Here is a 14,688-nt window from a genome sequence, read left to right as displayed (position 1 = left end):
AATCTGGAGTAATTATTTATTTCGTAGCTTACGTGCATCTATAAATTATCACAATTAATAAATTAAATTATTTAATATAGATAACTTGGTTAAAATGGCTTCAAGTCTAAGTGATTTATCGTTGAAAAACATTGTAATGGTTTGTTTAAGTTTTTATTTTTTTTTTTACTGTCGGGTGTCACCCTAAACGGATGACACCCGGTGCGGGCCGCCCCCGCCTCCTCTAGCTACGCCACTGATTGTAATTGCGATTCGGTGTGATGTGGCCATTTTATTTTTGTTACTGTTGCGCCGACATCGGGTTTAAAGTCGGCTGGAAAAATTATTCTAGAGGTGACTTCTTTTATTGAACTTGTACATAGTTATATTATGCGTAAATAAATTATTTTTATATCATCTGCGTGTTTAGTTTGTTGGGTGTTTACCGTAGTGGGCTAACAAAAACCTTTTTCTCACAGTACAAAACAGAGGGAAAATATGGCGATCCATCAAAAACTGACCACTCAGGCTTTTTACATTTTTGGACTCAGGGGACCTTGAAACGTCGAGAAATACATTCAAGGCGGTTTTCTGTATGCATGGACGTTATAGTGAAATTTTCATGCTTTTTCAATTTTAGGCTTTTAACATGATTTAAAAGTAGAAAGATTCGTAGTGGTTATGGAATTCCCACTTATGAAATTTTCTCTGGTTCAACGGATGAATCCCTCATCATTTGTTGCTTGCATTTCCAAGTTGTCTGATGCAAAACACCTAGCATGCATGCTTCGGTATTATATATCTATAATCTGCACAGCTATATCATCAACCGTAGTGCATCATTCTATTTCATCGCCGTCCACTGTATTAAAATAATATAAAATTATATTTGAATTTTATTTTTAAAGTGTTCTTTCGGCCATCTTAGGAATTTGACCGTCTGCGTGCATTCACGTACTACACACCTATCAGAATCGGTCCTGCGTACTATGAACCGACCGAATGGCCGAAATGGTTAAGGCATCAGCCTACGGCCCAGGGTTCTAAGATCGAAATCGGATGAACAACCACAAAAATTTTTGATAAATAAGTGGCAAGAGACGGATGTAACAATCTGGGTGGCAAAGAGACAGAGTCTGTCGACTCCGTCTATTGCCATCCGGTCGTTACATTATGGGCCTTGCCGAATGGACTTGATAAATGGAGCTGTTAGTACTCACAGGGCGAAAAAAGTAAAAAAAAAATGTTTAGTATAAATTTAAACTTTTTTATCTAACTACATTTTACCATTTATTTTAAATTATAATAATTATTCGTTACTACAATTAATTAATATACATTACATTACAATTTAATTAATTTTTTTTTCATTTTTCTTTTCTAGAAAGCGCTGTAAAATGTCCGCTAGATGGTGATATGGTCTGCAAGAGCTGATTGGAATTGAGTTTTCCTTTTCGTCTGTAAAAAAACATTTTCGATCAAAAAACAATAAAAAATGGAAGAATGAAACTGAAATGGCAATTTTTTTAATTCTAAAGAATTTAATGCGTGGTTATTTCATGTTATTTTCTAGACGGTAACTGCATCTGTCAAAGTAAGAACTGCATTAAAACTTATTTACAAGATTGACCTCGATTTAAATTATCTAAACTTTCAGATCCTCTTTTGCTTTAATAATTGATAGATATAAAATATGTTTTAGACGATATACTAAAGGTTTTTGAATGGTAAAACCTATATTTCTTTTTATTAATTCTCTTTTACAACTATAATCATTGATAAGAATAGTCAATGCTTTACTGTAGTTTCATTACTTCATATGTGAAATAATATAAAGCATAATATATAAATTTCCAATTATCCTTCTGCAGTTCTTATTAAGAGTGATTTATATTTCTTACTCAAATATGCTAAATGCAATTTTTATTAATTGAATAATTTAGTAATGTAAATAGGTAAGAGTAGACAGTAAAAGCTATTAATTTAAATACATTTAAAATATTTTTTTAAATATAAATTTTAAATCTTTGATTGTAATTATTGTTTTAAATGGATTGTGTAATAATTACATAAATATAATATTCTTTTCAAATAGGATATATAACCTGTGATTAAATTTTAATCTTATGTGCTTAATAATTATGTTATGTAATGGTTTATATAATTTGATTAATATGTATGATAATTGTGGAATGTATTTTTTAATTCTTTTCCAACAGTACGCTGTGTAGTTTGTTTAAAATTATATAAATTGACTCAGATCAAATTATTAATATGAAGCATATTATTGTTTAGTGTGAAGAGTCAAATGTTATTGAAGAATAGTAAGATAAAAAATAATGATAAACTGTAACAGTTAATTTTAAAACATTTCTTAAAAGGCAATAATAATTTCAGCATTAACAATGTTTTCATACTGTTTTTCATGTTTTCAAGTTCTGTTCACTTATACCATTATTTATGCATTATAAATGAATATAATTTCAGTTTCTTTGATTAATAACAAAAAAACTGCTTTGTGACGTTCTACTGTTATTTACTGTGAGAAAGCTGAACAGCTTTTTTTTTATTTATTTATGCACTGTTAATAAAATAAATATGAATTAGGAAAAAAATATACTAATGTAGTGTTAACATTAAGATTATGATAAATTCTTATTTTAAGAAACATCTAAAAATATAAGTTTGTGGAATTAATACCTGATTTTTTTTTTTTGTTTTACTATTGTGATGATGGATTTTTGAAAATGAATTTTAAACAAAAATATATTATATAAGTTTTATTTAAATTTGCATTTCATTTTTAAGGTACTGTACATGTAAATAATTTGCATTATTTATATAACTTATTAACTGAATTTTGTTTATAATTGTTATTGTTTATTAATGATTTAAAATTTTCAGATATTTTTTGTTCAGATTATACAAATGTATGTACTGTACATATATTTTTATAGTTCATCTTTAACAAAGTTTCAATAGTTTCAAATGTTTTCAGCTATTCAAATATCTATCAATATGTTTTTATACATATAGAGTTCCTATACACATGGAAAATTGAGGATTTTCATTGGTGTTCAGAAAAAGTCATGGAATACCAGGAAATTTATTAAAAAATTGCTAAAAATCAGGAAAAGTCAGGGAATTTGCTTCCTTGGCTGTCTTGTTGATTTTTTGCTGACAATATGCTTGACTAAGTGTAGCTGTCTGCAGGCAGCAAGAAGTAGTGTGATGCAATACAACTTATAAAAAGGAGTGTAAAATATTTTCAGGACCCAAAATTTCTCCCAAGTTTACACAAAATTTTCCCAAAAATTTACAAAGTACACAAAATGATAAATAGTTTAAATGGTATTATTTATCATTTTTCATTTAATAATTTTGAGCAAAACAATTTCTGATTTTTCTTTCCCAATTCATTAACATTTTATAAAGTTCAGGAAATTTATGAAGAAATGAATTTAATAAATATATAGTTTTGTACATAGATTATATAGAATTTGTTAATGAATAATAAAAAATAATTGATCTTTTTCAAAGCCATGTAGATTTATGGTTGTAGATTAATAACAGAATTTTAATAATACATTTTATTTTAATTTTAATAAATCTGCAATTATAAAAATATATATAACTGTTAATTAGAAAAAATAACTAACTAAATTGTTGGAGAAGCAAAACATATGCGCATAGTAACTCAAATGCTGTTTTAATTTGTTAATGTGCCATACTGTAAGAGATGTGAGGGTCAGGGAATTTATCAATAGAAAGTTGGTCAGGGAAAGTCATGGAAATTAAAACAAAAATTTGAGTAGGAACCCTGCATATAGTACACCTACCCTCGATTTACACGGAAGATAGGTTCCTGAGAAAAATGTGTAAATCAAATTTGTATCTTTTTGAATGTAAAACCGTGTAAATCGAAAAGTATGCAAAAAACGCATAACTTTGTTGTTTATTAATTATGAATTTTTTCAATTTTTTAAAGGTACTGTACATAAATCAAACAAAAATATTGAAAGGCAAAAAAAATATATTCTTTTATTAATTAAATACAAAGTACAAAGGAACAAAAAATAAAATCTGAAAGATTCATAAAAATGTAATGTAATTGTGTAATGTAATGTAATGTAATGTAAAAAATGTAATTAAAAATAATTTAATTGTTTGTTACTTATGAATATGAAAAATTAAAGTTTTCTGGTTTAAAACTATGTGCAATGAATGCAACTTCGTGCATATGGGGGAGTGCAACTTCGATAAACCCTACATCGGTTTATCGGTTACTATTTGACAAATTGAAATAAAACTGTCACCTAGTATCCTAAATATCAACTATAACACATAATTAAGGTGGATTGGAAGATAGATGTAGATTAGAGTTAAAAATTGTTCCTTTTGATCATAGCCAGTTTATTTTCTACATTTATTTTATAAACCGTGTAAAAGCGAAAACGTGTAAAAGAAGTACCGTGTAAAACGAGGGATAGGTGTATTTATTATTTATCTATAATTACTAAAGAAGCAGTTTCAAGTTTAGATAAAAAATTTTATTAAAAGTTAGTATATTTTTCATACAAAGCTATTTCATTAATTGCAGTTAAATTATCAATTCTTATTAAAATGTAAGGTTTTGTGTTTTGATATTCACACACCTTAAATATATTATTAAAACAGAGAGAATGTTTTCAGATGTTTTCATTTTTGTAACCAGTTGAAGTTGGAAGAAATTGTGGGTATCAAATTAGAAATAATAGTAATATTGTATCAGGTGAAAATCTTAAGCTGTAAATATACAAAATACACAAAATCTTCAGGTGAAAATTATTCTAATTTTAGTCAGTGTGAATGAGGTTTAACTTCAATTTATAAACTTATTTTAATGATTCTGTTATTTATTAAAATTATAGAAGAAATATTATTATTATAAGGCATAAAAATATGCGCCTTGATAGAATGAGATTAAAATCTGAGAAATTATAAAGAAATAAATAAGACATTAAAATTGTTTTCATTTATTATTTTATTATTTTTTAAATTAAACATAATAAAAGCAAGTTTTTCCTAGAAGTATATTGATTTATTTCATTATGTATTTTCATAAATAATAATTCATTTTTAGAATAAATATTTATTGTACATACTATACCCTTTCGGGTTTAAGTGGTAAATTAGTAAACTTTTATCATTAAAAGTACATGAAAACACTTTGTAAAACAAACGGTGGCCAATTGATCTCCAGCAGGTACCAATGGTAAAATTAGCATTATTTAGTGTTAAATGTAATGAAAATGTTTTGTTTTTAAAGCAAATCATGATGGCAATGAAAAGTGGATGCTTTACAATAATGTGTAACAAGAGATCATGGGCAAGTAAAATGAACCACCACTAACCATGCCAAAGGCAGGTCTTCGTGCAAAGAAGGTGGTATTGTATATATGATAGGACTGGAAAGGAGTCTTCTATTATGAGCCTCCTTCTAGAAAACCAAACAATCAATTCTGACAAGTACTACTCCCAATTAGACCAATTGAAAACAGCACTTGGCGTATAAAGCATATAGAATTAGTCAATAGAAAATGCATAATCTTCCATCAGAATAATGCAAGACTGCATGTTTCTTTGATGACCAGACAAAAACTGTTACAGCTTGGTTGGGAAGTTCTGATCCATTCACCATATTCACTATATGTTTCATCTTTGGATTTTCATTTATTTTGCTCTTTACAAGATTCTCTTAATGGAAAAAATTTCAATTTCCTGGAAGACTGTAAAAGTACCTGGAACAGTTCTTTGCTCAAAAATATAAAAAGTTTTGGGAAGATAAAATTATGAATGCCTGAAAGATGGCAGAATGTAGTGGAACAAAATGGTGAATACATTGTTCAATAAAGTTACAGGTTAAAATAAAAATGTGCCTTTTAATTTTATTTAAAAACTGAACGAACTTATTGGGCAGCCCAATAGAACCTCCAGATTTGCACATTTTTTTAGTTTATTTCACATATTCTTATTTCCACATTTGCTAAGCTAAAGTTTGCTTATTTGTGGAAGAATTAGCTAAAATAATGTCAAGAAACAAATAGGAGCCATTACGAACAAAAGAATAATATATAAAAGGAATCCTACTATCTACCAATTGCTAAGGGCAGATAAAGATGCTATAGACAAGAACTCCCTTCCAGGAATTTATAGTATCCCTATTACGGACACAAGACGGCAGAATAAGATGTTCTATATCAGAGCTACTGGAAGATCACTCAAGGAAAGACTGCCTGAACCCCAGAGAAATGTAAGAAGTGGACAAACCTGCACAGAGGTGACTTACGTCTTAGCAGACCCCCAAGAAGTCAAAGCTGAATGGGACCATGCAAGATTAATACAAATAGTTCGTGACAAAAGGCACTTCCAATATGCAGAAGCCTGGCATATCTGCATAACCTGCCAAAAAGGGCAATCTATCAACTTCTGAGAAGCAAGTAAAGTTTTGGCAGCCTGGCGATCAAGCGTAGTATAAATGTCAAGAAATGTGGCTTAGAGGAAGCATACTTAAGAGAAGAACCAGTCAGTTTAATGTTCTTTCCCAACAGCTTCATGTTTTATGCCTTTATCTCTTGCATTTTATTTTTATTCTTATTTTATATTTTTATTATTTCTCTTTTGCATCTTATTATTTTTAATGTGATATTATTTCTTAGGCTTGTTATGTGTTAGCCTTTTGTAGAGATGGCACACGTAGTTTCACTAGAATATTTTTTAAAAACGTTCCAAAACGCTTGTTCATTAATGCAAATGTTCTAAGTGTTCAATTTTTCCATTTTTCAGTTTATTCCTGAGTTCAAACGTCATTTAATATGACCGAAAACATTAGAATTTAATAAATCTGGCTGCACATTTAAAAGGTGTTGAGTGTTTTGCTGATAAGGTATGCAGTCTACGACAAGTTCTAATTGAGAAACAAATAAATGATTTTTTAATGTTTATATATTAAACTTACTTACAGTTCATATTGTTGACTACTAGACTGTGCTTGTGGACTTATAGTATCTTGTGTTATTTCAACATGTACATTTTTACAAATAGTAAATGATATGTTTTATTTTAGTATGCATCCACAAAGTCATGCCAGTAATTAAAATGTTAATCATTTTCAGCGAGGATATTTAGCAGCTATGGTTACTCATGCTTTCATTGTAAATAAATCTATTGTTAGATTTTATTAGAGCCAGAAATTAGAAATGAGGCAAAATTTTGGCAACCTTTACTATCTTTGTTCCTCAGGGTATTTCTTCCTGAGAGCAAAAGTAGTAAAGGTTGCCATTAGAAATCGAACTGTTAAAAAAAATAGAAAAGACCTTAAGCATATGAACAAAGATTACTAAAGAAAAATATCTTCTGCATAGTGCTTTTATCCATAAAAAACATTTGGTCATTTTACTAAAAGTACTAATAAGATCAATTATGTTTGAAACCATTTGATGTTTCTGAAGGGTGATTTTAAATTTTTAGGAAATGATTTCTGTACATAATGTAAAGATTGTAAAGGAATCTTGAATTTAAGAGGTCAAATTAAAAAGCTTGTATTATAACTGGTTGTGCAACTTCCAGTGTTCAACAAAACAAGATAATCTGAAGATTATGATTAAAAAGCATTTTTTTTTTTACCATGTTTATAAGTGATTTTGTTTTTTAATTTTAAAAGAAGTTACTTTGACTTACAAGTTTTAAAGGTTTGATTCTTACCTTTGGAACAAGTGAGTCAATTTGAATCAGATTTTGTAGCCAAGAGCAAGTATAATCAATGATTGCTTTTCAAATTATAACATTAATTTGAACTGTACTTTGCTTTTGTTAGAAAATCAAACTATACTTTTATATAAAAATATTGTTAGAGAGATTAATTAAATTATAAATATCTAATATTTAGCCTAATTAACTTTAGAGATTTTTCTTGGAATAGAATTTAATAAATATAAAATAAACATTATATCTGGAACTTGTTACCAGTGTATTTCTTGAAAAGACAGTCTATTACAAACGTTTTCGAACTTTTGAATAGTACTTTTTCAGGTAAAATCCGATGGAACGCTTCAAAACAGAACATAAATATTCAAAACCAAATCAAACGCCTGTTTGACGAAACACCTTGTGATGGACATGAGCATTCTTGTGTGGATGGTGATAATTAACGGTTGTCGTCTATAAGGACTTGCCAGGCTACCAATAGATTAAGCTCCTTTTTCTGGTTGATACAGGTGGTCACGTGGCTAGCTCTGTAAATGGATATGGCTTTCAACCATTTTAGATGGTCCAGGTGGAGTATAGTGGTGATGAGCTCAGCTTTGTCAAATTCCGCTTCATTGTCTGGATCAGATGCATATGTGGCCAGGGCAGTGGTGTGTCACCCATGCTGCAGGTTCAATATAAAATATGCTCATTTGTAGATTAGCAACACATTGTCAAAACTTTTGGTTGGATGACAGAACTAAGAGAAATTGGAGAAAATCCAATTCATTCTCTCAGTTTATCTTTGTCATGTTTTGTTTATTTTCATTTGATATTTATTTTTTGTTCAATCTTAATATTGACATAACAGAAAAGATTAAATTTTGAAATGGGGTTAAGATTTATAATAAAGTCCAGTTTATATAATCCTCTTTGGGTCAAATTCATATTTTGTAAAAACAGAAAGAAGAGAAAATAATGCTTTAATGGCTTATTGTGCAACATTTTGCACATTAATAATATACCTTATTCTCCTTGGTTCAAAATAAAAGTTGAAGGTTTTACTTTTGAATAGATCATATATTACAATTCATCACATTTTTATAGTAGAGAACAAAATAGAAATGTTTATTGGAACTGTCAAACTATATGTTTGTGTTTTCAATAAAATTTATATAAATGTAGAGATTTCATATTAAAAATTAATTTTAAAAAATTATCCAAAATAATTGAAAATATATTTCAGAACCACTTTTCCTAATTTCTTTTGTCAATATGTAATATTCTTTATTCATCTCAAATTAAATAAATTATATATATTCTGATATGAAAACATTTTACAAATAAGTTGTCTTCAATATATGCACTTTTGAGTATAATAACTTTCATATTATATACTGTGAGTACAATGACTAGCAGAAACTGGATATATGTAAGAAAACCAACACACAGTGCCAAAAATCCAGCAAAAAAATGTAAAAACTTATAGTATCAAATGTTTTCTTTGGTATTAAATGGTCATAATCAGACTGAAATTGTTTGAAAATAGAATGAAACAATGGAATATTTGAAATTGATATATTTCAAGTTCTTCAAATGTGTATGTTCCTCTCATAATTTACATATGTAAATGCTTGTGAGAAGAAAGTAACAAAGAAATACAGATACATTCTCTTCTCTTTTCTGCAGTTTTGAACTATAAATCAGTCTCTCTCTCATCTCTTAAATATGTACAAATTCTGATGATAAAATCAATCTCATTATCATGTATGAATTGAATATGTTAACTTCAACAATGCTACTGCCTTTATTTTCCTAACCATATAAGCCTAAACTCCATAACATATACATGCTTATAAACTATGTTTTTATTTAGAGCTGACTGATGTCAGAATTCTGTCAATTAAAACAATAAAGTACTTTGCTGCAATCCCTAGCAGCTCTGATACTACGTTCACACACAATCCACAACTCACTTTGATCTCGATTTACCTACAATCTGGACTGTGACTGTCACCAGTTGAACATTGTGCTGTTCACACAGGCAGTCTGCTTAAGAAGAACCCGGCTATTACACGTGGTGATAAAACTGACATAACTATGCAGTAAGTCACGAACACCAACAAACAAAATGGAAGTTTTTATTAGAAATAAATACAGTACTTTTTCTTGCCATATATCTAATAATAGACAGATGTCTTTGTCTCTCCAAATAACATATCTTTTTTATTTCTTTGTCGATAGCCCAACACGTGTTCCGCAGCCATCTTGTATTTTCTCATGCGCATGGGATTGTGGGATCTCTCTTGTGACTGGATCTAGTTTCAAGAACTCTCTTGAGTCGATCACAATTGAACCTCGTTTCAGTCACGATTGAAATGGTTGAGGGAGGTTGCATCAAGGCATAGTCGCCGACCTTGGTCACAATCTAGATTGAAATTCTCAGTGTTAACAGGGTATAACAAGATAAATATCTAAATGAAGTTTTTATATTGGTTGTTAAAAAAGTGTTTAGCAACAAAAACAAGAAAAAACTTTTTTTGAATACTTAATATAAGAAATTTGCTTTATATTTATCTTGTTAACTATAATTTTATAGAACATATATATATATATATATATATAGATATAATATATACAGATATTCTCATACTCATAATCCAATGAGCAGCATGCAAAAGGGGACTACAATCCTACAAATCATTCAATCAGCAACTTTTTCCATACCTTTCTGTCCACACACACCTCTTTTGCTTCAGACACATAACACACATATGCCTCTTCTAGTGTACTACTTCACATTCTTTTTCTGACTCAACACCTCAGGCTCTTTCAGATACTCATCTACTTATTCCAACCAAGACTTTATCAGCCTTCTCCTACCATGCTTCCCATCCATCTTGTTAAAGTGCTTGTGTTAATAAAAAGTGTTTTAATGCCAATAGACAGTAATGTTTTAGTATTTTAATGCACCTTTCCCATGTATACTCTCTTCAACAGTTCTTTCATTTTCTCAATGTGGCCAAACTATTACAGAGCCGATTTACTCACCTTTTGAACCACATTCTTTTCACCCCACATTCCTCCAGCACTTGTTCATTTCTCACTTGGCCTCTACTTGTTATGCCATACACACTTCTCAAATACCTCATCTCACATGCAGTAATGTGACTCTTGTCTTTTTGCATTATTAAAGTTTTACTCCATACATGAACACAGGCACAACAACACTTTTGTACACAGCCATTCATACTTCTTTGGACATTCTTTTATCCCTTGCAAAGTTACTCATGGCACCCACTCAATATGAATTTTATATTTAGGAATTGTGATGATGATAAAGTCTTTGAAAATCTTTTGCGTAAAATGTATAACTAAATTGTAAAAATTACAGTATACTGATTAGAGATCTTCCTATTGTAAAGTTATTGTTGAAAAAAGCCTTGTTAATTATTGGTGATCTGACATTTACAAATAATTTTAGAATAAGTTGTCTAATTAGATTTAAATAGTGTGAGTTATGCGAATACCGAGTACAAAGAAACTGGGATTTTCAAAAACAGAATCTTTAATATGCGTGATAAGATACAGGAACTTGTAGGATGCCAGCAATACAAAAAATATCTCTCCCCGACAAGTAAATATATATATATATATATACACCTTATAACTAAACTTATAACTAATTATAACTAAATTAGGATAATGGGAAAATGAGGACGAATAAAGTAAAGGATAGACTGAAAGAGAAAAGGGTACCCAAATTTTACGGCGTTATCACGGTGCGTTATATACAATGGTTGGTGGATCTCTTCTTAATCACGAACGATGTAACTTCGTCACTAAAACGAAAATTCCTTGACAGACGGGGACAAAAATACTCTTGAACTTCTCTTCTTTCGATCCGAATTTTTCTACGTTCCCTCGTACTTCTTTTTCGTCTCCACGTGGTCCCAAAAACGTGGTGGAGAGCTACCTCTGGCGCGTCTTTCTTTCTCGAGTCTTAGCCAAAGAATGACCACTCCGTCCCCGTTCTGCCCTGAGGGCTGCATACCATCCCATTATCCACAAGAGACCACCTGCTGTTGCGCCGTTAAGCACCGGTCGGGAGAAAATACCAGGAAGGGAAGATAATAGTACTAGGAAGAATGAAGGAAAATATATATTCTAATATAATATAAAATATAACTATACAGTACAATAATGGCATTTAGCCACAATAGTTTTCAGATATCAGTGATTCAGATTTGTCATCCAGTAGGCATTTTTTAATATGTTTGACTTTTTTGTTAATGTAATTTTTTATTACAATAGGTTTTATGCAAATCATTTTATCCAATCAATTCCATTTAAAATAAATTACAGGGTAATAGCCTAAACTTAGATGAATTAGAAATTGGAATAAAATTAGATTGTAAAAACATCAATAATTTAGATTTGCAGATGATATAGCACCCACTGCTTATGGAAGATGAAATTATTCAGTAATTGCTATAATTTCATATGGACTTTTAAACACAGATAACAGACAACCGAATTGCTGAGTGGTTAAGGTGACAGCTTACTGCTCTGGGGACTTGAGATCGAATCTTGATGGGTTGAAAATCCCCAGGAATTTTTCGGGGTGATCTGACTGGATATGTTGGCCCCATCCCTCACCACCTGGCTGCCTCATTGTGGGCCTTGCCATAATGGGCTTGCTAAAAGAGATCCTCTTACTGCCCACAGGGCAGAAAGAGTTAAAAAAAAAAATACAGTAACATGTCGATTATGTGTTTAAAAATAGGTATATCTGGTATAATTAGAGTGTAAAGAATTGTACAAGCAAAAATTTGTTGAGGGATTCAAACCTGTAGACAAGCAATGGCAGGCAAAAATGTAACATCAGTTTTTAAATACCTAATTAAAAATTAGGCTTCTGTTAGTGATATTTGGATAAAGATGATATCAAAAAAGAATAAAATGGGAGTATTCATAGTAAAGTTATTAAAGTTGTTAAAGTTTCAATAAGGCATTCAGAATTGACTATGGTCTCTTTTGCTGAAAAATTTGTCAACCAATCTCTTGAATTTGATAAAAAACTTGAACTTTATATGATGGACTCCACAAACTTGTGACATGCTGGCAGAAATGTATTGAGATTAGAAGAGATTGTTGAAAAATAATTATGTAGTCTGGTACATAAATTTCATTTTTATTACATTAATTTACACTTGTTTTATTAAAAAGGGGAACAAAGTTTTTCATTCTGTCCTTGTATATTTGTAATTTGAAATTTAAGTTAACACAATTTTATTATATATAACATGCAAAAATATTGATAAATAATTAAAAATTGTTTTGTTTACTATTAACTATTATAAACTTTGAAATCAGATATAATTTTCTAATTTGTTAACTATAATTTTTTTTTTTTTTTTCAGGTTAAAACTTGCTTCTCAATCCTGATGATAATTAAAGATCATTTTGATATATTTACCATATTCTGAAATTCATTAATGTAACATAGAATACATAATGCTTATACAAATCTATTCTTAATGACATGGAAAGATTTTGTCAATCTAATAGATCATCATTTCCTCCAGTATCTGCAGTCAGTTCTGATCAAGGAGTTACCATGTTACCATTAGCATTTTGTCCACATGGTACTCTTGCAGGTCATTACACTCGTTTACAACAAGGTATTATTAATTTTATAATTGATGATGATTATTATGATATTATTATGATTATTTTTATAAATTAATATATTTAAAATAAAAAGCAAATATATTTTGAAAAAAAATGTAGAATAATTTCAAAGAAATTTTTTTAAATAATGTGGAATAATTTCCATTTGAAAATGTAGAATTTTACATCAGTGATACATACAATATGTAAATATGTAATGTATTTGATAAAAGTGTATATTTTGCCATTGAAATATAATCTTTCTTTCTAAATGCATTGTGGATATCTTGCACAACTTTATAATAGTACTGTTACATTATAATCATTGAATATGAAATAATGAGGTATAAGTTGTATGAGTGAAGATTTCATATTTCAAACACACACTTTAAGTTCATATGCTTTTATTTTTTATAAAAAACAAATTCTATTATAAGAGTATGGAATATGTAACAAATTTCTTTAATTGAGTAACATGTTCACCAAATCAGAAAATGTTTTTGAACTGTTTTATCATTGTCAAACCAAAACATTTCACTCTCCTAAATTACCTGCACAAACCTAGCAACTATTGAAGCTTTAATTTACATTTTCATGAAACTATATTCTTAATTATCAAAAATTTTACAAGATTTTGATCTTTTAATTTTTTTCTTTGATCAGCCATTTCCACAGCTGAGGTAGCAAGTCAAAATCTTTTATCTTAATAGAATCATTAACCAAACTTTCTCTTGAAATTTTTAGTTCTTTTGCAAGATACAAAGCAATTTGGCTAGTGGTAGATAATTAAGCTGCCATCTCATGATAAAGTTAATTTGGTTGATTAAGAAGACGAAAAACGTTAGAATAATAAACATTCACTGAATGATAAATGATTGTGTATTGTGTGTAAAAAATTTAATAATTAGAAATAAGTTAACGATAATAATAAGAAATAAGTTAAAGATAGACTCGAAAATGTAAAAAATTTTTGTAAATAGTCTTAACTTCATATTTTGAAGAAATAATATCCTGAGTTAACATTGGAAATTGTACTATATGCAAATTAATGTGAGAAACTCGTATCTACCACCAGAGGGCTTGAAGCAGTTAAATTGGAAAAGGATAATATGGGGAGAAGAATTCCTTGTGATTTTAGTGAAAGGTGTCAGAACCTCTAATAAAAGGCTGACACTGGATCATTTTTACTTTGTGAATTTTTACCTATTTTTACCTTTGTAAAAGAAGTTCGTTCTTTAACCATAGTGACTGTTACTTCTGGAGTAGTGTAAAGGATTAAAAGATAGACTCGAAAATGTAAAAAATTTTTGT

The 14,688-nt window shown here is 29.3% G+C and overlaps 1 protein-coding gene across 1 annotated transcript in view; it reads left to right on the top strand.

Annotated features, from left to right (window-relative positions):
* Positions 1 to 1,361: 1,361 nt before the first annotated feature.
* The window catches only part of LOC136976162 (uncharacterized), a 70,271-nt gene continuing 56,944 nt past the window's right edge, over positions 1,362 to 14,688 (top strand). The window contains exons 1-2 of the mRNA XM_067271380.1: positions 1,362 to 1,573; positions 13,128 to 13,388. Of these exons, the coding sequence (XP_067127481.1) occupies positions 13,250 to 13,388 (139 nt within the window). The 5' untranslated portion in view covers positions 1,362 to 1,573; positions 13,128 to 13,249. The remainder of the gene's footprint in view (positions 1,574 to 13,127; positions 13,389 to 14,688) is intronic.

Source organism: Centruroides vittatus, unplaced genomic scaffold, assembly GCF_030686945.1.
Source record: "Centruroides vittatus isolate TY-2023 unplaced genomic scaffold, ASM3068694v2 contig_397, whole genome shotgun sequence".
Lineage (NCBI taxonomy): Eukaryota > Metazoa > Arthropoda > Arachnida > Scorpiones > Buthidae > Centruroides > Centruroides vittatus.
Note: the sequence above shows the minus strand (reverse complement) of the source record. Positions and strands in the feature narration are given on the sequence as shown.